This window comes from Strigops habroptila, chromosome 15 (assembly GCF_004027225.2).
Source record: "Strigops habroptila isolate Jane chromosome 15, bStrHab1.2.pri, whole genome shotgun sequence".
NCBI classification, from domain to species: Eukaryota; Metazoa; Chordata; class Aves; order Psittaciformes; family Psittacidae; genus Strigops; species Strigops habroptila.
This window is the reverse complement of record NC_044291.2, coordinates 11,734,024-11,758,119: the sequence shown is the minus strand read 5'-3', so window position 1 is coordinate 11,758,119 and position 24,096 is coordinate 11,734,024. Positions and strand designations below refer to the sequence as shown.

Sequence of the window (24,096 nt, the reverse complement as noted above, 5' to 3'; positions counted from 1 at the left end):
ATGCCTAGGACAGAGCAGCAGAGACTGTCCCCTGCCATGGAGGGATGCCCAGAGAGCACAGAGCCAGGCTCCGCAGGGCAGAGACCAGCACAGCAAACCCATGTGCCTCAGCTACCCCTCGCAGCTACCCGAGCCCCCGCCAACCTCGCTCCTTCCTCCCCCATGGCTACACAGGCTTAAAACCAAACCCCTCAACCCTTTCTCTGAGCTTTCGCATCACAGAGGCCCAGAGAGCCTGGCTGGCAGCCAGGGCTGCTGCGAGGGAATCCTCTGCCAGCACAGCCCGGCATTGTTCCCAGGCTACAGGCACCGGGATTGCCTGCGCCGCAGATCCCCAAGCACCAGCACCCCTGGAAGGGGATGGAGCCAGCGCAGGGGCCGGGGCAGAGCCTCTGCTCCTGGGTGAACATGGCACAGGGCAGCATCTGATGGTGCATCTTGGGGAGCAAAGCCAGCGCCTGCCCCGGCTCCTGGAGCAGGACTCTGCTGCCACGGGCTGCCCGGGCTGGGGAGTAGGGGACAGACCTGGCACAGGAACGTTTAGCGATGCCACCCACCCCACGGAAAGTCTCCATCCCTGTGAGAGGGGCTCTGGGAAGCTGGCAGCAGTGACACCTTCCCTGCAGACCTCCACTGCCCCCTCTCCCGCCCCCCGACCCTCTCTCCATCCCTTTCCCAGCTGCTCTCGCATCAGCCCAGCAGCAGCCAGGGCAGCAGCCGCAGTCTCGAAGCCAAACGCAAAGAGACAGCGCTGCAGCTCCACCCCCGCCCCCCAGTTTCTGTGCCAAGGCAGAGGCCCCCCCACCATGGGGCTGGTGCATCCCCGAGAGCAGCGAGCCAAGGACAAGGCAGGGACGCGGTCACAGCAGGGTCACAGCAGCAAAGAGGACAAGGACGCTGGAAACGGGGGCGATCCCCCCCTCCCATAGCTGTTAGTGGGTGTTTATTGGGCAGGCGTCGAACAGTCTGGCAGAGCCCCTTCACCCGGCTGCAGGTGCCCATCGGTGTGACGTCGGGCACACAGTCTGTAGTGAGCTCGGGTCAGAGGGGTGTTACTGGTGCGACTTAGGGTTGGAGGGGTGTAAGGAGGAGTCGTCAAACAGCGGGTTCCTCACTTCCATTTCTCCGGTCTGCAGCGGCGGAGGGAGCAGGGTGGGAAGGAAAAGGCAGGAGGTCAGACACCAGCCAGGGCTGAGCTGCCCCATCCCCAGGAGCTTGAGTTTGAACCCCAGCCCAGTAGGGACGATGGAGGTACCTCATCTGGGGCTGGGCTAGGCTGGGGTGACTCACACCAGGACGCCACTGTCAACCCTTGAAAGGTGCTGTCTCCCCGCCAGGAGCGGCCGGGGTTGCTGGGATGGGGTGATGGTGTGTAAAACCCATCGGGTCTGGGTGGGGCGGGACCCCACAGCCTGGCTGGGGACCCCAGGACAGGACCCCAGGAATGGGGTTCCTTGCCCAGACTGCCTGCCTGCCATCAAGTGCCCTTTAATGGGCCTGTAAAGACCTAATGATGACCCTCAATCTGGGTCCTGATGGCCGGGCTCTGCAACCATTACCATGTGAAAGGCTCCTTTCGGGTCTCTTTGTGCTCTTTGTACCCAGGGCTGTTAGGAGCTGCCCTTCCCCGGGGTCCCCTGCCAGCGTCCCCCCTCCGTATCCCCCCCCCCCGGCTTTGAGGGGTCTTAGGTCCCCGGTCCAGGTGCTGGGAAGGCACCAGGATGAGCCCCATGGTCCCAGTGCCTAGGAGTCCGAGGTGACCATGTCCCTGGTCATGGGTCTGCCAAGGGCTGTCCCAACTCCCTGCTCCTGGGACTATGCGGCAGCATTCCCCAGGGAAAAGCCCCATGCCAGGGCACTTGGAGAGCTCCAGTGGGGGTTGGAACTTGATGACCTTAAGATCCTTTCCAACCCTAACTATTCTATGATTCTATGACCTGGCCAGGGGACATGGGAGAAGCGTGGGTTGGACCATACCAGGGTTTGATGAAGGACATGTTGAAACAGTTCCTCATGAGGAACTGAACATCCCAGGCATGGATCCCAACCCATGGGTCCCCAGGTTGGATCTCACCCTGCATGCACAGGGTCCATCCCCACCACCCTGCACACACCGTACCGGGGCCAGCCCAGGGCACTCATACACAGTGAAGTCTCCATCCTCATTCTCCTCGTCGGATGATGCTGAGTCTGGCAGCTTGGGCTCCTCTTTATGCCTGGGGGGAAAGGATCAGAGAGGGGGTGAAGCCCAGGGGGATGATTATTGGCACCTCAGTTAATGGCCAGGCATGGACCAGTGGCTGCTGTCTGCTTCTGGGCTGCTTACTTCTCCATGGAGAGCATCTGCTGCTTTTGGTGCTGGTAGTGGTACATCTGGGCGCTCTGAGCCAGCGTCTTGTCCCCGGGCTGCAGAGAGAGCAAAGACAGCGCCATGGAGGCTGGGCTGCAGGAGCCCCAGCTCCCCGACATGTTGGAAGCCCCTCAAGCAGAGCACACACTTGGCCTGAGCACCAAACAGAATCAACCAGGTTGGAAAAGACCCTTGAGATCATCAAGTCCAACCATTCCCCAGCACTGCCAAGGCCACCACTAACCCATGGCACTGAGGGCCTCGGCTACACGGTGTGTGAACGCTTCCAGGGACGGTGACTCCAGCACTGCCCTGGGCAGCCTGTTCCAGTGCCTGAGCACCCTCTGGGGAAGGAATTGTTCCTCATCTCCATCCAAACCTCCCCTGGTGCAGCTTGAGGCCTTTTCCTCTTGTCCCATCCCTTGTTCCTTGGGAGCAGAGACCAGCCCCCTCCTGGCTCCATCCTCCTGTCAGGCAGTTGTAGAGAGCGATAAGGTCCCCCCTGAGCCTTCTCTTCTCCACACTAAACCCCTCTACGTTCCTCAGCTGTTCCTCATCACACTTGTGCTCCAGGCCCTGCACCAGCTCCAGTGCCCTTCTCTGGCCCCGCTGCAGCACCTCAATGTCTCTCTTGTAGTGAGAGGCCCAGAACTGAACACAGGATTCGAGGTGTGGCCTCACCAGTGCCCAGTACAGGGGGACAATCACTGCCCCAGTCTTGCTGGGCATAAGCCTTACCGAGATCTTGTCATAGGGCAGGGGGCTGGCCGCTCGCTGTGCCGAGTAGTCCACTTTCTGTGCCAGCTTGACCTCCTTCTGTAGCCTGCCAGGGCAGAGGAGAGCACTCAGGAGCTACCGCAGCCGATGACTCTATATGGGAGCCAGGGACCTCTAGGGGCTCAGTCCCCCCACCCACACCCCTGTTCCCGGCAATGGCACCCATGACTGGTGGCACCCCCAGGCATAGCCACGTCCATCCCTCTGGGCATGGACTGTCAGCACCCAGCACCACAGTGATGCCCAGTCTAGGTGCTGTCAGCTCCCAGGAGCCTGTGCCTGGCACAGGGAGGTCCCACTGGTGTCCTCCAGCCCTGACTGTACCTGCAGGGCAGCTATTGTCTCTCCTCCAGCCCACCCCCCCTGCCTGGGAAGCTCAGGAACAAGCTCCCCTGGGCACAAGGACACAGAGGGCCTGGGCAGCCCCCAGCTCACCTGCACCAGCACACCCCAGCCACAACCAGCGCCGAGAACCCGGCCAGTGTGCACACCACGATCAGCCCTGCAGGGTGGAGAGGACACAAAGGGACGGGTGAGCATGGCAGCATGGAGCCACCAACCCACCCTTCCCCATGGGGACGGGAAACCCCTTCCCATGAGCTGCATGTCCCCGAGGTCTCACCGAGTACCACGTCGTCACTGGAAGGGATGGGGGACGCCTCCACAGGGTACTTCTGGATGGTGGCGGTGGTGGAGGTGGGGAGGGTGGTGGCTGCCTCGCTGCCAGTGGGACCCCGCTGCAGCAGCCCCAGTCTCAGCCCACTGGCCACACGCTGTCTGCTGCTGGCAGGGACCGGGGTGGCTGCAGGAGAAAGCAAAGGGTTGAGCAGAGCAGCGCCCAGGCAGCTCTGGAGGGCAAAGCAGCCTGGAGTGTAGGGCCTGGCTGCCATGGGGTCCTTAGCACCACTGCAGAGAGTGGTGGGAGCAGATACTTACACCTGAGCTTGCCATCCCTCAGCAAGTGGGAGCGAGGAGCCTCCTGCCTGGCCAGCACGTCTGCCAGGAAATCGATTTCCTTCTCCAAGCTGGAAAGGGACGTCCGCCCTGCGCCGGGAGAGAGTAGCGTGAGCTGGGCACCCCGGGATGTGCTGTGCTCCCAGCCCCAGGACACCCAGCACCCTTTGGGAAGGGGTTCGCATCCAGCAAAGGCAGGTGGTTTGGAGTCCAAGCACACTTGGATGGAGCCCTCCAGCACAACCAAAGCTGAGACCTGGGATCTGCACGTGTCCTCAATGCTTTTGGGATGCTTTTCATTCCACCACTGCACAGGGCCTGCCCCGTGCCCCTGCACCTGGGGGACATACAGTGGTCCTGAGCAAGGAGGGACATGGGCTGGACCAGGGGAGACACCAGGAGAGCTGCCCCGCTCTGGCGTGAGGGGTGGGTCTGGCAGGGTGAATCGCAGCGGGGCTGTTCCAAGAGCAGGGAGGGGACTGTTTTTTCTAGAACCCCAGAATCCCAGCCTGGTTTGTGTTGAAGGGACCTTAAATCTCCTTCAGTTCCAACCCCCTGCCACGGGCAGGGACACCTTCCGCTAGAGCAGGTTGCTCCAAGCCCCTGTGTCCAACCTGGCCTTGAACACTGCCGGGGATGGGGCAGCCACAGCTTCTCTGGGCACCCTGCGCCAGCGCCTCAGCACCCTCACAGGGAAGAGCTTCTGCCTCAGAGCTCATCTCAATCTCCCCTCTGTCAGGTTAAAGCCATTCCCCCTTGCCCTGTCCCTACAGGCCCTTGTCCAAAGCCCCTCTCCAGGTTTCCTGGAGCCCCTTCAGGCACTGGAGCTGCTCTAAGGCCTCCCCTTAAGGAGCCTTCTCTTCTCCAGGCTGCCCCAGCCCAGCTCTCTCAGCCTGGCTCCAGAGCAGAGCTGCTCCAGCCCTCGCAGCAGCTCCGTGGCCTCCTCTGGACTCGCTCCAACAGCTCCATGTCCCTCTTGTGCTGTTGCCCCAGAGCTGGATCAGGAGTGCAGTGGGGGTCTCCCCAGAGCTGAGACCCCACATTCTCCTGTATGTTTGGAGGGCTGGAGCCACCCCAGCGCACAGCTCATCCAAGGTTGCCCAGGAGCTGGTGGGATCCCTCAATCCAGCTGAGGGGCTGGTTTCTGCTCAGCGCCTGGTAGGATGTGGCCCCTCTAGGGAAGGGGTCGAGGTGCCCCATGCAGTGAGGACCACCGTGGAGCTGGCTGGGCATTCCATGGCTGGCTGCCCCAGCCCATGCCCCAGCACGGTGCACACCAGAGTTCCACCAAGCTCTGTGTGCTCCTGTGGCACGGGACATGGGCGGGACCCATATCCCAGCCTGGATGGTGCCCATCCAGAGTGGGACAGTGCAGAGTAGGAGTGGAGCTGCTGTCCCCAGGGCTGCTGAGCAGAGCCAAACTCTGATCTTTCCACTCTGCTTTTAAAAGGATTAAACTCAGCTTCAAAGGCAGGAGACGTCCCTGTCCCCATACCTGCTCCCTATGCCACTGCACATTCAGGCAGTCCCCAGCGGGAAGCCCTGAGGGGAGATCAAGCCATACAAAGGCGAGGTGATACCGGCAGCTCAGTTCCAGGATGATTCAAGTTTATAACAATTACAGCTCCTCGGGAATCCCGCCTCACTCCCAATGTTTGGAAATAAACCCCACTTCCCTTGGGAGCCGGGCACAAAGGCCACTCAGCCACCTTATGACTCAGAGCCACTCAAGCCAAGAACAGTTTAGAAGGGGACACTTTGCTTTAAACAAGTGCACGAAGAGCCACTGTCCCCTGTTCCCTGAACTGCCCCCAGCCCCCACCCTTGTCAGGAGCTGAAGCACCCCCAGCTCTTTGCACCCTGTTAATTCCACCCCAAAGCAGTTTGCAAAGCAGCACCATGGGCACACAGTGCCAGGTTTGGGCTGTGCCACCAGTGCTGTGCCCAGCAGCTGAGTGTCCTGGTGCCAAGGTGCCAGCACAAGGACAGGCTCTACCGATGGGCAGGGATCTGGCATGGGATGGGGGTTATAGCCCTGTGCTCCGTGGGGACAGCCTGGCTGTAGCTCCCCACTGCGCTAAGGGAAAGGCCAGTCCCCATTCCCACAGGAGCTAGGGGACAGCCCTGCCCATGTACATATGTGTCAACATCAGGCCTGAGGACTGGGCACAAGGCTCAGCCCTGCTCCGGCACCACTTGGCCTTCAACGGCAGATCCTTCAGAAGGATGAATGTGACATGGCTGGAAAAGGAAAACTAAAGCTGGAAAACGAGCAAGAGCAGCTCCCAGGTCATTCTGAGCCTCCTGCTGTACCAAGCAGCACAAGGAAAGCCAGGGCAGCTGTGCTGTTGGCTGTTTCCAGTGTCGGCAGTGCCTGGGCCATGCTGCTCACCCACATCAACAGCTTCATCACCAAGTTCCCTCTCAAGGACTAAACCCTCACACCCTTGTTGTGGTCGGCCAAGAAGACTTCCCCTGCTGATGCCACATCTGCCACCCCCTGCATCTGTGAGGCAGAAGCTGCCCTGGCACCAACAGCCGGTTCCTGCTGGGCACCGCAGGGGTGAAACACAGTGTTGAGATGCTGGCCCAGGGCTGCTCCCCAAGGAACAGATCCCAGATTCCTCAAGAGGAGTCCCTCATCCCCACTGCAGTGCATTGGGCATGCTGGCAGGCACAGGGTGCATGCAAGGAATGCACAGGGCATGGAGGGTGCAGGCTGGAAGGAATGCACAGGGCATGGAAGGTGCAGGCTGGGCATGCACAAGGCATGCACAGGGCATGGAGGGTACAGGGGGGGCATGCAGGGTGCACACATGGCTTACACAGGGCACTGGTGCCCTCTCATGGTAGGTCTCATCGCCTGCCTGCACACAGTATCCAGCCCAGGGTCTTCCCCGGGCCTTCCCCCATACCCAGCGTCTCCAGAGCTCAAGGCTGGGACACACACGGGGGTCTGGAGAGTTACCGAGATCGGTTTGGGGACAGCAGGGTGCAAGAAGGGACATGTGTGGCTTCTGCCCTGGGCAGAGGAGACCTGATGCCGACAGTCTCCACAGGAGGGCACAAAATTCCTACAAATCCACTGATTTCTATAATCCTGCCTGAGGACAGCTTATGTCCTCCTGGCTGCTGGCAGCACAGCAGGCGGGAAGGGGGAAATCCCCAGGGCCATAAGCCAGGACCCCCTTTTCCTCCTCTTCCCAAAGCGCTTCCCACAGCCTGGAGCGCTCAGCCGTCTCCCAGTGCTGGCTGGGTCAAGCAGGAGCAGGGACGGGACCCACCACCCAAACCACACCATGCAAACCCATCACAGCACATTCAAATCTAGTCCCGTCAGGGTCTGAGGGGCTCAGACTCCTGCACAGGCAGCACCAGCGAGGTGCAGGCAACAAGATGCTCCGCACCGTGAGGTCCCGTGCATCCCATCTCACCTCTGTGCCAGTGCTGCGCTGGGTACGCCGAGACACCCATGCACGCTGTCACCAATGGCAGGAACATGCCGCTCACATGCATCGCCCTTCTGAGACCCCAAAACCGCTGCTTGTCACCCCAAAAAGCTGCTCTTGGTGCCTGTCTGTAAGGGTATGATGAGGGAGAGGAGCCCTGGCTCCTGCCCACGCTCCTGCCAGGAGCCACAACCAATCACAAGGATGACGGTGGCGGCTGCTGGGATCCCGGGATCGGCGTCACTGCCAGTTGCAAACAGCTCAAGGACGCAGAACCCTTTAAAGGGGCTGCCCACGCTGCGTGGTAGCATGGGCAGTGTAGGCAGCCCCTTTAAAGGGTTCTGCATCCTTGAGCCATGGCAGCCCCCCCGTGTTTGCATTGCACCCCCCCAAACACAGCTATTGCTGCTGCCAGACTGAGGTACCTGTAGGACGCAAAAGCACCCGTGGGATAAATTGGTGCCTCCCTGCCAAAAGGAGCTGGGCATCCCCTGCCTGCTAAAATAGAGGATTTGCGAGGGGTCCCCCTTTCTTACCCCCTGACTTTTGTTGCCAAAAGCTGGTGGAGTTGCTTGAGACAACAGGATGGGGCTGGGAGAGACCCTGGGATGGGCTCCATCCATCCTCCCAGCAGCCTCTCAGAGGATGCTACCGCACATCTCCCTGATAAAGCTGGGGGAGGACACTGCCGTGGTCCCATAGCAGATGGCAGAGGATGCCACCGTGGTCCCACATCTCTGCCAAAGCTGGGCGAGAATGCTACTGTGGCTGCATCTCCCTGCCTAAGCCAGCACAGAGCAGGGTTGCTATGGAGATGCCGGCGCATGAGCAGCTCTTCCAAGAAGAGAATTTGCTCTCAAAGACTTCACACTAAAAAACAAAGCACAAACAACTACTAAAGCCATTCGGTACCTGTTGATGTGGAGCCTGTGGCAAGGTGCATCAGCCCTGCTCGCTGCCAAATGCCAAGCCCGGACCCCATCCCTCTGCCATTCCCTCTCTCATCTTTGTGTCAACCCCTCTCACTCCCTGTGTCAACCCCTCTCTCATTCCCTGTGCTATTCCCTGCCTCATCTCTGTGCCACCCCCTCTTTCATTCCCTGTGCCATCCCCTCTCATTCCCTGGGCCACCCCTCTCTCATCCCTGTGCCAGCTGTGTGGCTGAGCCAGGTGCAGGTGCCATGGCTGCACCGGGAGCTCCTCAAGGCACGGCAGCAGCGGGTGGAAGACCCTTGTGCAGGTGCCACCGGCAACCACAGGCTGCTGCTGCCCAGGGATGCTCTGCCCATCTCTGCCCACTGCTACAGCCCCTCAGCTCCCATGGGAACAGAGCAGGGGAATCACACCCGGAGCAGCCCCCGGTGCCTCCTGCACAGTCAGGCAGGGCTCCCACCCAGTGCTGCTGGCTCCAACCCTCCCACCATGGATGCTGGGCATCATCAGAGGAGGAGATTGCATCCCTAAACCACAGCCCAACATCTCAAACCAATGGGAACCAGGAACTGAAATCCCAAACACCCGGCTCAGCCCCAGGATAGGTGAGGCCAGAGGGTGTCTGCACAAGCCACAGCTCCGTGTACTGAAGCTGGTTCCCTGCTCCTGCAGAGCAGCCAGGCAGACCCCAGAGGCCCTGGGCTCTGGGCACTCCTCAGTGCTGGCAGGGCCCAGCAGCATGTGTGGTCACTGGTGTGGATGCAGGACAGACAAGGAGCAGAGTCGGGTCCGTGTGCTCCCCAACAGCCGCAAAACCACCCACAGTTGGTGCTTGGGGTGAGAGGGAGCAGACCTGCCCTCCCCACAGGGACACGGCTGCCGTGGAGAGAAGCCAGAGGATGGGGAGTGGGACCCTGGGGCATGGGAATCTCCTGGAGCTGCACAGCTGCGGGCCAGGCGTGGGGCAGGTTTGGGGGCAGGTCTGCAGGCAGGGCAGGGGGGGTTCACCTACCACTGGTGGGGAGCTGCTTCTGGACACATCGCCCGTGCTCATCCTCCTGGAAGGAGGCCAGGCAGGGGCCACAGGCTCCCGAGCCCGGCGGGCAGAACTCCCGGCGCTGCAGAGCACAGTCCAGGCTCCGGGGACACGCTGCTGCTGTGGGAACAGGAGACAACAGGTGAGGAGGAGGGTCTGTCCATGGCCCTTTGGTGTGGGACCCAGCGCCCCAGACAGCTCCCACTGCATCACACATAGGGGGTGTGGATGTGCTTCACCAGAAGTGTCCCTCGGCTGCCTTTACCTTCACAAAGCCATAACGGAGTGAAATTAAGCACAGGCGCTAATGAGCTGGGAGCTGGACCTGGTGATCTTTATGGGCCCCTTCCAACTTGAGATATTCTATGATTTTATGACCTGTGCAAGGCAAGGACGAGCACACAGTGCCTATCCTCCCACATGGGACCCCAGGCTCCAGGGTGCCACTATTCCATGGGATGCCCCAAGCCCCAGGGTGCTGCAGGACAGCCCAAGTGTGCAGAACTGGCAGTGGCAAGTCTCCAGCCCCTGCCTGCACCACACAGAGCAGGATGGCAGCTGAAATACAGCCAACACAAACTGATGTGTGTGTGGTAGCCTTCAAACAACCCCCCCCACCCCAAAGCCTCAGCATGGCTGTGACAGGTCACCACTGGGAGCAGCAGCTTCAGTTTCCACCCCTTTAGCATCATGACAGAAGAACTAATGGGACTCAAACCTCGCCTGGTGACACACTGCAGCCCAAACCTCTCCTGAAGCATCATTAGGGATCTTCTTTCTGTGTCACACTCTGGGAATCGTCCACTACCTGGGGACAGGCAGGAACCCCCATGCTGTGACCCCATCCGGACCCAGCACATGGTGGCAGTGCTGCCATGGCCAGGAGCAGCCCTGGTTCTTTACCCCTCTTGGGGTAGGTAAAGCAGGACCTTCTGGGGGACACAAAGTCCCCAGGTCCTATGCAAAGCTGAGTCCTGAGACTGGGTGATGGTGGCAAACCCTGTGCAGAGATGGAGAGAGAAACCACAGCTGGCCAGGACAGCGATCACAGGACCAGCGCAGAGCTACCACCCGGGGCTATAGGGACATTCTGGGTCCTGGCTTTTGATGGCAGCGGGAGCTGCTGGGGACAGTCACACTGCCACGGCAAGAGTGCAGATGTCCCTCACTGCCAGGCTGGTGTCAGTGCGAGCTGGGTACCGCCCTGTGCTGAGCACGGCTCGATGGAGGCACAGCTCCCCGCCCTGCTGCTCTCCTCCAGGGGTGGCTATGCCCACAGCTTTCCCACAGGCAGGAGTGCACCAGGGCCCCCACCGGGAGCGGGGCCAGACCTGGAGATGAGTCACGGCTCCAGCCCCATCCCACGCTCCTGGCACCTGCACCGTCAGCCCTCACCTGCCCACACAGACACCGTCTGCCTGTCCCTGTGCCCAGGGGGAAGCCCCGGGGCAGCTCTGGTGCAGCACCATACCGAGCAGCTCGTGAGAAGGGGCATGTCAACACTGGGGACTCCCCAAGCAAATGTGTCCCCACAGCACACAAGCAGCACACCAGGCATGGCACGGTGGAGTGTGCCAGCATGGGATGGAGCCACCAGGACTACACATTAGGGAGAAGTTCTTCCCTGTGAGGGTGCTGAGGTGCTGGCACAGGTTGTCCAGAGAAGCTGTGGCTGCCCCATCCCTGGCAGTGTTCAAGGCCAGGTTGGACACAGGGGCTTGGAGCAACCTAGTTCTAGCAGAAGGTGTCCCTTCGTGTGACAGGGTGTTGGAACTGGATGAGCTTTAAGGCCCCTTCCAACACAAACCAGTCTGGGATTCTATGATTCTATGACCACTGAAACAGCTCTACTTCCCCAGCAAGGGTGTAGGTACCGAGCAGGATGCCACCCCAAAGCAACACATGAGATGCCACCCACAAGAAATCCTCCTTTGCACAGCGCTATTTCACCATTAAACTGCTCACTGTAGGGTGCAACCACTACCAATGACCCCAGGCTGCACCCAGACCCCTCCCCACTCCACCCCATGGGACACTTCATTCAGTGCCAGTGTGAATGGCAGTGGCAAGGAGCAGGGCTGCCTTTGCTGCAGTGGTTCTTCTGCGGGCAGGGTTTTCCCATCAGCTGCACTCGGGGCTGGCTGAGCCCACAACAGGTTCAGCAGCCTGGAGAGGATTCCCTGGGGCTGGGTTTGTCTCCCAGGGATGGAGCTGGGCTCAGCCTGGCAGCTGGGGGAGAACTAGAGCAGAATGGGAAAAGAATCAGGTGTTCAGACACAGCAATTGGACTCGACCAGAGCACCTGCCCCAGGCTTGCGCTCAAGGCCGCTTTGTTCAACCATCACAAAACACGCTCGGGGCAGGAGGAGGTTCTGCCCTGTGCAGGCCCAGTGTGGGGACATGCCACATTCCTGTGGGGCACTGGGTGGGACAGTGGAGCCCCCCTACCTGTGACATGGGCTTGTGGAAACATGTCCCCCCAAAGCAGGTGCTGCCAAAAGCTGTTCCCTGCTGTGGTGAAGCCACCCCGGTATGGGACCCCTGGCACTGGAGTACCCTGCAGGACCCAGGCAGGGCAGCCCCGACCAGAGCCCAGCAACGCTTAAATAAAGCCAGCCTGGCACACAGCAAGGTTGTTATCTCTGAGGAACGAGCTGTGCTTGCCCAGCTGTCACAGCCTGGCATTAGCAGTGAGACAGGCAGCACGGAGCTGATAGAGCTCCCCGTGTGTAATCAGCTGGTGGTTGGTGAGCAGCTACTGCAGTGTGGGCACCCTGCGGGGGGGTGGTCTCACAGTGGTTTTGCCACTCTCTGAGCCCACGCCAAAACTCTCTGGCCATGCTGTGTGCTCACGACAAGCACTGTCACAGGGGCATCGCCAACCCCAACCACTGCCACCCCCCAACTTCACTGGCCCTCCTGCCCCACACATGCCCAGGAGGCTGGTGCCACCCTGCCAGCGCTCCAGCAGGCACATGGTGGGGTCCTGCTCCTGTTCCAGCATGTACCTGACCCTCCCCGCCACCCCTTGGCTTCCCTAGCCCTGGCACAGCATCCTGGCCATGGGTCCCTGTTCGCACACACCCATCCCAAGGTGGTGGCACAGCACATGGGTCCCATTTCCACCCTGTGCCATGGCCACGCTGCCCACCTGTAGAATCATGGAATGGTTTGTGTTGGAAGGGACCTTAAAACTCATCCAGTTCCAATCCCCTGCCACAGGCAGGGACACCTTCCACTAGAGCAGGTTGCTCCAAGCCCCTGTGTCCAACCTGGCCTTGAACACTGCCAGGGACGGGGCAGCCACAGCTTCTCTGGGCACCCTGTGCCAGCGCCTCAGCACCCTCACAGGGAAGAGCTTCTGCCTCAGAGCTCATCTCAATCTCCCCTGTGGCATTCCCCATGTCCTGTCGCTACATGCCCAAACACCAGCACATACTGTGCCAGGGCCACTTTGCAGGCGGCAGCCTCCCCATCTTGCCTCTGCTCCTGTAGGGCTACTGTTGAGTCTGAGAGAATTTGGGATACCCCCATTTCCCCATGTCCCCTGCTTGGCACCAGTGCAGCCCAGCATTGCTGCTGTGGGGCAGGAGGGAGAACTTGGCCATGGGTGGACAGGGGACAGGGACACAGACACAGTAGGGCAACACAGACCCACCTGCAGGACAGTGCAACCCAGCTGTAAGGCGAAACGAGAGGAACATGCAGTAACTGGAGTCTGAAGGCAGCACTGGCCATGGCTCAGCCAGGACACTGCTGCCCAGATGTGCTGGGGGGTCTGGAGGAGGGGGATGATCCGTCCCACTGCTGTGGATGCAAACCTCCAGCAAACTAAGGCCAGCGCCACTAGAGGCGACCTATTAACCTGGGCTCTGTGCTGGGACAAGCCCCCAGCACAGCAGGCAGGGTGGGTGCCTGCAGGCAGGACGGAGGCAGGAGCTGAGCCCAAGGTCAGTGGGTGGGTGAGACACGGAACACAAACAGCAAGTGAGCAGGAGCTGGCGAGCAGGAACAGCCCTGGCACAGGAGGAAATGCGTGTGTGCGGGCTCCAACGTGGCACACACACCCCAGTCAGGTTATCGGGGGGGGGGAGCTCAGCACAACCTCCTGGCACCAAGGACCCCCTCTGGGAGAGGGGCTGGCCACGGCCAGGCAGGGCATGGAGCTGCTGTGGGCACAGCCCGGGCAAAGCAGTTCAACACCCCTGTCAGAGCTCACCAGTGAGGAGAAAAGACAAACCAGCTGGGGAATATACCCTGGAAGGCCGGGCCTGCCCCTCCTGTGTCACTGCCGCCGATGGGGAGATAAAGTTATTCATGGGTTCAAACTTAAACAGGGGAAGTTTGGGTTAGCTATAAGGAAGTTCTTTCCTGTGAGGGTGGTGAGGCACTGGAGTGGGTTGCCCAAAGAAGTTGTGAATGCTCCATCCCTGGCAGTTTTCAAGGCCAGGCTGGATGGAGTCTTGGGTGACCCGGTTTAGTGTGAGGTGTCCCTGCCCATGGCAGGGGGGTTGGAACTAGATGATCTTAAGGTCCTTTCCAACCCTAATTATTCTATGATTCTATGATTCTATCAGTGCTGCCGCTTACGCGGTGCAGCGCCAACGCCCGGAGGATGTACCCGGTGCCAGCAGCATGAGCTGGCAGAGCCCGATGGGCACCAGGACATAGCCCCTGGGGTGGTTTGGCCACTGAGCTGGGGCACGGGGCCACCACAGGCAGTGGGGGGTGTTAAGGTGCCCAGGGAGCAGGGGTGCAGGTCTCTGTTCCCATCTGAGCCTCCATGTGCTGGCACAGGGCTGCAGTCGAGGGCTGACTATGGCCGAGGGCACAGCCAGTCCCTGGCAGGGGCAGCAGCCTGGGCCCTGCAGTGGTGCAGCGAGCGCCAGCTCCACACCAAGATCATTGCTCCTCCAGCCAGGTAATGTGAAACCTGCTGTGGGACCTGCCTGCACCCTGCCAGACCCCTGCCTGCCCCCGGCCTGCCCTCCCACCGCCTCTGCTGTGAGCTGGCACTGGCTGGGGCGCTCACAGCTCTGCAAATCGCTCCTGGCTCTGAATGGCTGGAGACAGCCTCAGGCAGGGCAGGAGGGCAGGCAGGCACAGGGGCAGGCAGGGCAGGCAGGCAGAGGGGCAGTCAGAGGGGCAGGCAGGGCAGGCAGGCAGAGGGGCAGTCAGAGGGGCAGGCAGGGCAGGCAGGCAGAGGGGCAGTCAGAGGGGCAGGCAGGGCAGGCAGATGGGCAGATGGATGTGCTGCCCCACACCACACCCCAGCCCCCGAGGTCTTGCTTCCCTCTGCCCGCAGCCTCCCTGGGGCAGGGGCTCCTGCCCAGCATCAGGCAGGAACAAGGGGCAGAGACACCCACATGCCCCAGCTCCGCACATGCCCAAGGACACAGCCTGGAGGAGCCACAGCAAAAGTGGGTCTGGATGCTGCCGGTCACCCAGGGGCGCCCCAACCCTGGCACTGCTCCTGCTGCCCACATGCACCATGGGCACAGCCATGGCACTACGGTCCCAGCACGGCTCTGCCAACGCCAGCAGCCCCATGGGAGCCCCGCACTGCTGCCACCACTCACGTCACATCACTGCCGTGCTCCTGCCCCGTCAGTGCAGCAGAGGATGGAGACCCCTCCTGCACGGAGGCAGCTCCCACACACTCCAACCCCGGCACATGGGGAGCAGGGGACGCAGCCACGTCACAGCGCTCCTGGGGACAGAGGGACAAGGCATGCCCCCCCCCCGTAGCAGCGGCGCACGCCGGCCCTCAGGAGAGCATTTGGCAGTGCAAAGCACTTGTTTGCTTTGTGCTTGGGCAGGTTTGTCCAAGCAAAGGCCACGTGCCATTGCGCTTCCCGTCCCTGAGGCCACTGGGACTCACGTACCAGCTTCCAGCTTTTCCGGTTCAGCTGGGCTTTATCCAGCTGATAAAGAGCGACAGCAGAGACGTCCCCAGTGTGGCTTGTGTCACAGCCAAGGGACAGCGCCAGCAGCCCTGCACCACAGGCAGGGGTACATGGGTATCTCCACACAGACCCCACGGCAGCATCCCCCCTGTCTGGCTGTACCCTGCTCCCACCAAGGGGATGGTCCTGTCAGCAGTGTCCCTACCCAGGAGTGATAGAAGTGCCACCATGGGCAGTCACCCAGGTCAGTGCCACTGCTGCAGGCAGGGCTGCTGGCTATGGTGTGCCCCCAGTGCCGGGAGGAGATGGGGCAAGTGTAGAGTGGATGAGGTCCTGTGGGAGCATCGGGGCTGCATGGCAGAGGAGACGGGAGCCATGCCAAGGGCAGCTACTTGCTGCAGCCTGAGGCCATCGCAGTGGGCTCCCAGAGCCTGGTCCCCCTCCACGTTCAATGCCAAGGGGGAAATGGAGGGACAGGAGAGGCTGAGCCAGGCTACCCCAGAGGTGGGAGAACACCCGACCCTTGGCAACCCCAAACACTTCACCTCCCTGACCTCTGGCATTATTACAGAGCCCCTCTACAAGCAGCCCCAGAACCTCAATTTGCTGCTGCACTCCCGAGAAGCACGAGGCAGCCTCCCCCTGCCAGGCTGAGGTAGCCGTATTTTGTGTCATTGATCCTCAAACCCCTCAAACCCCTCAGCTGGTCCTGCCTGGGACCCACCTGGCACACCAGGCGAGGATGGGGGCTGCAGGATGGGGAGATGCCACCCGGATGGATGGAAACAGCTCTGGCAAACCACAGCCCCAGCCGCCATCAGGGACCAGGCAGGGCCAGGATGCAGCTCCCTTGCCTGTGGCAGGTGAGGAGGGCACCAAGCCGGTGAGACACTCTGGTCCCCATCCCAGCCATTCCCAGGCACTGCCGGCTCTGGCCCTGGCTCACTGCCCCCTTGAGCTGCTCAGGGCAGCTCCAGGCTGCCTGGGGTGACATGCTGCCTCCCCATCCTGCAGTGCCAGGGCTGCTCCAGCCACAAGTTCTTTGCTTCAGATATTCAGGAAGAGAAGAAGAAATAATAATAAAAAATAAATAAAAAGAGATTCCAGATGCTCTTTGTCATTTCCCTGGTGCTGCCCCCCAAACCTGCCACTGACTCCGCACTGCCAGCCCCAGCTCTGCTGGATGTGCATCCACCGGTACCAGGGATCCCAGACTGTCCCCAAAGCCACCCCATGCCAAAAGCACCTCACTGTTCTTTGCAGGTCAAATCACCCAGTTTTGTTACTCAGGTCTTGCTAATCAGGTTTTGCTCAAGCAAATACCAAAGGGCCGTGCCTGTGCCCAGAACTCATGGGGCAGGGGCTGGGGTTTTTAGTTCTCCTGTCACTGGCTCTGAAGTTTGGCACTGTGTGATGGGCAAAACACCGTGCTCAGGCCACGGTTCAAAGCAGCGCCGCAGGCAGGAGAGCAGCGTGCGATGCTGGGTGCACAGCACCATGGCTCCGCTGGCAATGGGGACCCCTCCAGCACCCCTGCAGTGCTCTGAGACACCGCAATGGGCAGCGCAGTGTGGTGCCAGCAGGCAGGGGATGGGCAGCGCTGGCACCACCGTCACGCCACACATGCCCTGTGGTGCAGGGAGTTTTGCAGCTCTGCTCTGAGCATGGACCCATCTGAAGCCACGAGCAGCCTCAAGGGTCCATGTCTCCCTACCAGCACTGACCAACAGGCAGGGCAGCACCCACAGAGCCCCATCTGCTGCCTGGTGAGCCACAACCACCAGCGAGCTGTCCCTGCAGACCCACAGCTGCCCACCTCCAGCCAAGCCCCCAAGGCGCTGCCAGGCCAAGGGCCAGTGCGGCTGCACTGGCACAGCTCGGCCATGGTGTCCAACCACGCTCCCACTGCCTGGCTGGAAACGCACCTCCAGAGCAGCAGCTCCCACGAGGCACCGCTGCGCCCGCGGGGCCAGATGCTCTTTGGCAAAGCCAGAGCCCTCCCACTCCTTGCTGCGTCCCACGCTGCCACAGACATTCTGCAGCCCTTGGTGAAGATGCACCGATAGGGTTTTGCTGATCGAACACTCTCAGGCAGCTCAGAGGTGGCAGCAGCGGCACAGGGAGCTCCATATGGGGTTGAGGGTCCCCATCCTGCCCCCATCATCCACCCCACAGCCTTGGTGCTCCCATCGGCCCATCAGCCTGAAATGGGGGTTTGGGGACACAGACACCATCAGGAGGTGCCAGGGGCTATACGGACTGATCTTCATGGCTTTCCAGCAGCTTGGGGACCCCCTGGCAGGCAGCCCATGTCCTGGCACATATGCAGGGCAGAGGCAGGCTGAAGAGCCGGGGCTGCATCAGTGCACCCGGGGCTGCCTGCGCTGACTCAGACACCAGCAACAGACCTGAGGGACATGGGCAGAGAGCCCAGGAAACAGAGGCCTGAGGGAGGTACAGCCGCTTCCCGGGGCGGTGGGAAAGGGCTGCAGATGGTGCCAAACAGCCAGACCCAGATTTCTGTTGGGCTTTATCCCTGCTGCAGGAGGCAGCCAGCTCAGGGAAACGCTCTCCTTACCAGCCAGGAAGCCAAGAATTATACTGCAGGATGGGTCACATCACTGTGGCTCACTGGGGCCACCCGGCTTAGTGGGTGGCTGGGAAATAATCCCCAACAGATGCGAGATGATGAGCTCCCAAAGGCAGAGCTGTTCCTCCTGCATGTGAGAGCCACAGGATCCCCAGAGTACTCCTCTGCAGACCCCAGCCAAGCCCAGCCAGCACCCATGGGCGCTCTGGGTGCACAGCAGGAGTGGCGCCGTCCCCACCTCTATCGCTGTCTCCTTTCTGTAGGAAAGGAACAGGGGCCCAGAACCCAGGGGACCCCAGTGCTGCAACGAGCAGGGTCCCTGCCAGCACACAAGCTGACATGTCACCTCTTGTCACCCACCAGAAGTGATGGGTCATAGAATCACAGAATGGTTTGTGTTGGAAGGGACCTTAAAGCTCACCCAGTTCCAACCCCCTGCCACGGGCAGGGACACCTTCCACTAGAGCAGGTTGCTCCAAGCCCCTGTGTCCAACCTGGCCTTGAACACTGCCAGGGATGGGGCAGCCACAGCTTCTCTGGGCAGCCTGTGCCAGCACCTCAGCACCCTCACATGGAAGAACTTCTGCCTAAGAGCTCATCTCAATCTCCCCTCTGGCAGGTTAAAGCCATTCCCCTTGGCCTGTCCCTACAGGCCCTTGTCCAAAGCCCCTCTCCAGGTTTCCTGTAGCCTCTTTAGGCATTGGAACTGCTCTATGGTCTCCCCTTAAGAAGCCTTCTGTTCTCCAGGCTGAACCAGCCCAGCTCTCTCAGCCTGTCTCCAGAGAAGAGCTGCTCCAACCCTCACAGCATCCTCATGGCCTCCTCTGGACACACTTGAGCAGGTCCCTCTACGAAAGAGGAAACCTCCTGCAAAGCTTTGCCACCCTCCATCCATGCAGAACAGACCCCAGCAACACCCCCTGGGTGCACTGGTTTGGGCAGGCAGCCCACGGGGCTCCAATGCTCCAGGATGGGAAGAGGCTGGGACCGGGCCCTGCCCGGGCTGCGTTTCCTTCCTCCAATTCAAAGCGCACTCCAGGCACTTCACGGCCAGTTTCTTCCCATTGCAATTCTCGTTAGCTCATGGAGCACTAATTATAGGCCTGAGGCTGCCACTTGCTGCTCTGCTCACCCACAGCAGCAGCAGTCAGCAAAGCCCAGACACAGGAGGGAGATGTGGCAGCAGCAGCACTGGGGCCGTGCCCTGAGGCTTGGGGGAGTATTGGGGGGCAGCCAGCCTGGGGGACCTGCTGCACACATTGGGAATCAGACCTGGAGCCCCCCATGGGGATGAAGCACTGGGGCGTTGTGTTTATGGGATTAACACAGGCATGGGACTGATGGCAGCTCCTGTCCCCAGTGCCTTGCGCCTGAAGAGAAGCCACCCTGTCACCGCTCCTGTCCCTGGCACCCCCATCACCCCTCTTGCCCCCAGCACCCCGCATCAAACTTCCTGTTCCCAGTGCCCCCACTATGCTATTACCCCTCCTGTCCCCAGTGTCCCCATCTCTCTCCTGTCCCAGCACACCATCCATCACACATCCCCATCACCGCTGCCGCACTGTCACCCCTCTTATCCCTAGTACCCATCACCTCTCCTATTCCCAACACTCTCATCACCCCTCTAGTCCCCAGCACTATCCACCTCCCTGTCCCCATCACGCTGTCACCCCTCCTGTCCCCAGTGTCCCCCCCGGCAAAGCTAAGCCGATTTAATCCTTAATACCCCCATGGCCCAGAAGAGCCGTTTCAGGCAAACGTCCCAGACTCATCTTCCCCTTTGCACTGCGGGAAGGACTCAGGTGCCCCTGGGAACAGAGGGGTCCCTGGGGAAAGGGGGCAGCCCCAGGGACCCCCCGCCAGGCAGTGCAGCCCAGCTGTGGGGTTAGGCAAGGATCCTGCTCCCTCGGGATCAACTGCACACCCCAAATCCACACCTGAAACTGCAAGGGAGATGGCCGATGCGAAAGGCCTGACCCTGCACCAGTAACTCCAGCACCTCCCAGGTTCTGGGACCACCGTGTCCCCACCCTGAGTTCCAGTTCTCCCCACACCAGCACCCACAGGGCACAACTGGGGTGCACACGGGTTTGTGGGTCCCCAGCAAGCTGCAGTGAAAGCAGAAGAGGAATTTTCAGTGTCTTTTCCATAGACTCTTCTTCCTTGATGCTGTCCGTATTGGGAATTGGAATCATGGAGATCGGGAGCCTCTTTCCATCCATTTCTATCTGGGCACCATCATGATGCTCCAAGAAGGGCTTGGAGCTGCCCCAGCTCCAGTGTTCACAGTGATGGTCCCTGGGGACAGCCCACTGCACCCTGACCCTGCCATAGCTCCCAGTGACTGCAAAGCACATTAGACAGCAAGAGATCGACAATCCACCACAGGCAGAGCTGTGAGGATCCCATAGTGGATGGCTCTCACCTTGCTATGCCCAGCTCTGGACCCTGCACCACCACAGGGCTGGGGCAGCCAGTATCAGCACCAGCATCTGTGCTCCCACCTGCATCCCTGAGGAGCAGCACCAGGAGGAAAGGCAGCGAGGAGCTGGAGGTTCACATGTGGCCAAATGGGTCACTTGGACTGGAAAGGACCACTCGTTTTCTGCTGAGCAGCTTCTCTGGTGTTTCTGATGTCAAGTGCTGGCTGTGGCAGCTGGGCCAAGGTTTTCAGGGCAATTAACAAAAGAGGTTCTTGCCCATCAGCCCATTTGGATTTTTTTTTTTATAATAATACTACTAGATGAGATTTGGCAATGAAATTCCTTGGGAAGGGGTGAGAACTGCCACTAATGCTCCAGGATATGCAGCCAGAAAAGGAGGCGAGGCAGTGCCCAAAGCCGGGTGTGCTGGATGGAGACACATGGGGAAAAACCACAACTAAGGAGCGCCAGCCAAAACTGCCCCATCACTGCACTGCCTCCAAAGCAGCTGCTGCCCTTCCTGCAGCTTGGACCAGGCACGACGAGGATGTCCCTGTGCCATGTGCTGCTGTGTCCCAGGAGATGGCATCTATTGCAGGGGCGTGTGGGCTGCAGAAAGTGGGGAGGAAGAGATGCCAGCCCCCGTTCGAAGAAGCTTTGCTGAAGCCACAGAGGCAGGAGGATGTGGGTATGGCGGTCCAGGACCTTCTTCCCCAGCTCTCTCCACACCAGCTCCACCAGCACACCAGTGTGGGAGCTGTCCCTCCACCCCCACCTTGCAGAGAAAGCCCAACTCTGTCCCATCCACCCAGGAAAGAGAATGATAAAATGGGAAGAAACAGCCAACATTTCCTCTGCCCTGCCATGCACAGGGGGAAGGCTGTGGGGACAGGACAGAGACTTGTTTCCCTGCCCAGCATCCCAGAGATGCTCCTCCAGGTGCACCAGCCATCCCAGGAGAAACCAGCTCAGAGCTCCCCACTGCCACATGCTGCACAATCCCAACCTCCCAGCAACGGGATGCTGCTGTCGGCATTTCCAGGCAGTACAACAATATGACTGGAAACAGCGCAAAGAAACCATCCCCACCTTCACTTGAGCTGAAAATCCCAACCCCGCTCGTGCCGACAGACCCAGCTGATGGGGTAGGAATGGTGGGGAAGGGGAAACTCTGCTCCCCCTGTGCCATGCCAGCTCTGAGCAGCCCCTCGAGGGGTCCCTCTGTGGCAGCACTCCCAAGCCGGCTTATCCCACCTCAACCCCTTAATTCAGAGGCAGCGGAGATTATGCGGCTGCATCAGAGCCACCCGGATCTCCTTCCTCCCACCGCAGCCTGCGTCACTGGTACCCCCAGCCAGGCCACCCTGGCCTGGACACATGGGAAGAGAGAGAGCGCAGGAGCATCCCCACCTCAGCTTCCAGCCCCCAGCACGGAAAGACCCGGATGATTTGAAACACTGGAAGATTTAAAACAAATATAGAATCGTATTGCACCTCCTCACCCTCCCTTGGAGCACAGTGAGATCGCAGCGTCCCCAGCTGACGGCGAGCTGGAGCAGGGAGAACAATATGGGATCCACAAACAATGCTGGGAGCGAGGAGGAGCTCCCCAGCTCTGAGGGCCAGCGAGGCGGAAAGAACCTGCCCGGAGACACAGCGTCCCGCAGGCTGGGACACAGCACCCGCTGCCAGTGCCACCGAGAGCCACACACCCCCCGGGGCTCCCCAGGGCTTGTTGGGGTTGTTGGGGGGTGTTTATGCCCATCCTGGCTCTGCACATCTCAGCAGCAGGCACAGAGCAAGGGGATGTGGCAGAGGTCAAGTGCCAGACCCAGCGAGAGGGGCAATGCTCTGACATAGACTCCAAAACTAAAAGAAAACCCCAAACCAAACCAGAACCAAACCAAAATAACCCTTAAGGAAACAGAAGGAAAAGGCGGTGCTGCTGGGGGGGAACCAAAGCCACACATGTGTTCTGCCCCAGGAGAGACAAGAAATGCTGTGGTCACCATTACAGCCCTGCAGGGTGATGCTGCTGCTGCTGCTACTGCTGCTCCCCAACCCTGGCAGGTGGGTGAACAGGGTGCCCCCGGCCCGGTGCGGTCCCCCTGAAACACCACAGCACCCACCGCAGTTTGTGTTTGTTTTCCTGGTTTTATGGTTTTTCCCCATACAGGTGCTTCACGAGGGCCGCGGTGCAGGGCCTTTCCCCCAGCCCACGCTCTCTCCCCGCTCTATGATGGGCCCCATATCTGTGGGTTCCTCCTGACACCTCAAACCGCAGCCGGGGTCACCCCTGCGCAGCTGCCCCCAGGGGGGGCCCTGCCTACAGCAGCGGGGGGATGGCGTTGGCGCTGCCCGGCCCCGGTAACGGGGGGAGCGGGGGAGGTGGGGGGGGCAGACACCGGGTGGGCAGCGCAGGGGGGACCCAAGAGCAGTTCGCACCCCGCTGCCAGCCGTGGGGATGCCGAACGGCCCCGAGCCCACGGCAGCGTCTCCCCCATGCCCGGGCGGTGCGGGGAAGGACCCGGGGGATGGAAGCCCGAGCACCCGGGCATGCGGAGCGCTCGCGGGGATGGGGATGGGGGGAATAACCGCACCGGGATGGCGGCGGGAGGGGCCACGCGGGTCCCTCGGGAAGGGGATAGGAGCACCCGCGGTCCCGCGGGGGGGGGCGGGGAAGGACACGGGGGTCACGGGGCGGCCCCGCGCACGCACTCACCGGCACGGGCGAGGCGCGGGCCGCAGGCCCCGAGCGCGGCCAGCAGCAGCAGCAGCAGCGCTCCGCGGCGGGCAGCGCCCCGGGCAGACACCATCGTGCACCGGCCGGTGCGGGCCGCGGGCGGCGGGAGCGGCGGGAGCGGCGGGGCGGGGCCGGGGCGGGGCCATCCGGCTGGTCACGCCCCCCTGGGGGGTGGAGCCGCAGCCCCGCCCCTCCTGCAGCACCGCGGGAACCTTCATCGCATCCCGCATCCCGCATCGGTCCAGCCCATCCTGCACAACCCTGCGGGCCCGAGGGGTTCGATCCCGCCGACGGGGGATGGACACGTCCGCGGTGATGGCGGGATCGCGGGGCGGGTGGTGGTGATGGAGCACTGAATCTAGCGCCACAGACGAGGCCGCAGAGATGCTGCGAGGGCTGGAGCAGCTCTGATCTGGAGCCAGGCTGAGAGAGCTGGGCTGGGGCAGCCTGGAGAAGAGAAGACTCCTGAAGGGGAGACCTTAGAGCAGCTCCAGTGCCTAAAGGGGCTCCAGGAAACCTGGAGAGGGGCTTTGGACAAGGGCCTGTAGGGACAGGACAAGGGGAATGGCTTTAACCTGCCAGAGAGGAGATTGAGATGAGCTCTTAGGCAGAAGCTCTTCCCTGTGAGGGTGCTGAGGCGCTGGCCCAGGGTGCCCAGAGAAGCTGTGGCTGCCCCATCCCTGGCAGTGTTCAAGGCCAGGTTGGACACAGGGGCTTGGAGCAACCTGCTCTAGTGGAAGGTGTCCCTGCCCATGGCAGGGGGTTGGAACTGGGTGAGCCGTAAGGTCCAACACAAACCATTTTCTTATTCTATGATCCCTTTGTTAGCATTAAGGCCATCAGTGAGGCATAAACTGAGGCTTATCCTGCCCCCAAACCACCCTCCTTTAAACATGAGTGTTTTCCAGCATGCCAGGATGGGACAGCCGCTCTGA

At 61.0% G+C, this 24,096-nt stretch overlaps 1 protein-coding gene across 2 annotated transcripts; it reads right to left on the bottom strand.

Moving 5' to 3' along the window:
• Positions 1-897: 897 nt before the first annotated feature.
• Positions 898-23,342, bottom strand: NPDC1 (neural proliferation, differentiation and control 1). Of its 2 annotated transcripts, none has more exons than XM_030506688.1 (9): positions 23,141-23,342; positions 9,476-9,619; positions 4,064-4,171; positions 3,750-3,929; positions 3,563-3,629; positions 3,089-3,173; positions 2,327-2,406; positions 2,120-2,216; positions 898-1,130 (listed from the first exon to the last, which is right to left on the bottom strand). In XM_030506688.1, exons 1-9 carry the CDS (start codon positions 23,232-23,234, stop codon positions 1,053-1,055), a joined length of 933 nt encoding a protein of 310 aa, XP_030362548.1. In that variant the 5' UTR covers positions 23,235-23,342; the 3' UTR covers positions 898-1,052. The 2 variants fall into 2 exon arrangements, with proteins under 2 accessions (XP_030362548.1, XP_030362549.1); XM_030506689.2 differs by having other exon boundaries at positions 9,476-9,616; positions 23,141-23,299.
• Positions 23,343-24,096: the final 754 nt, after the last annotated feature.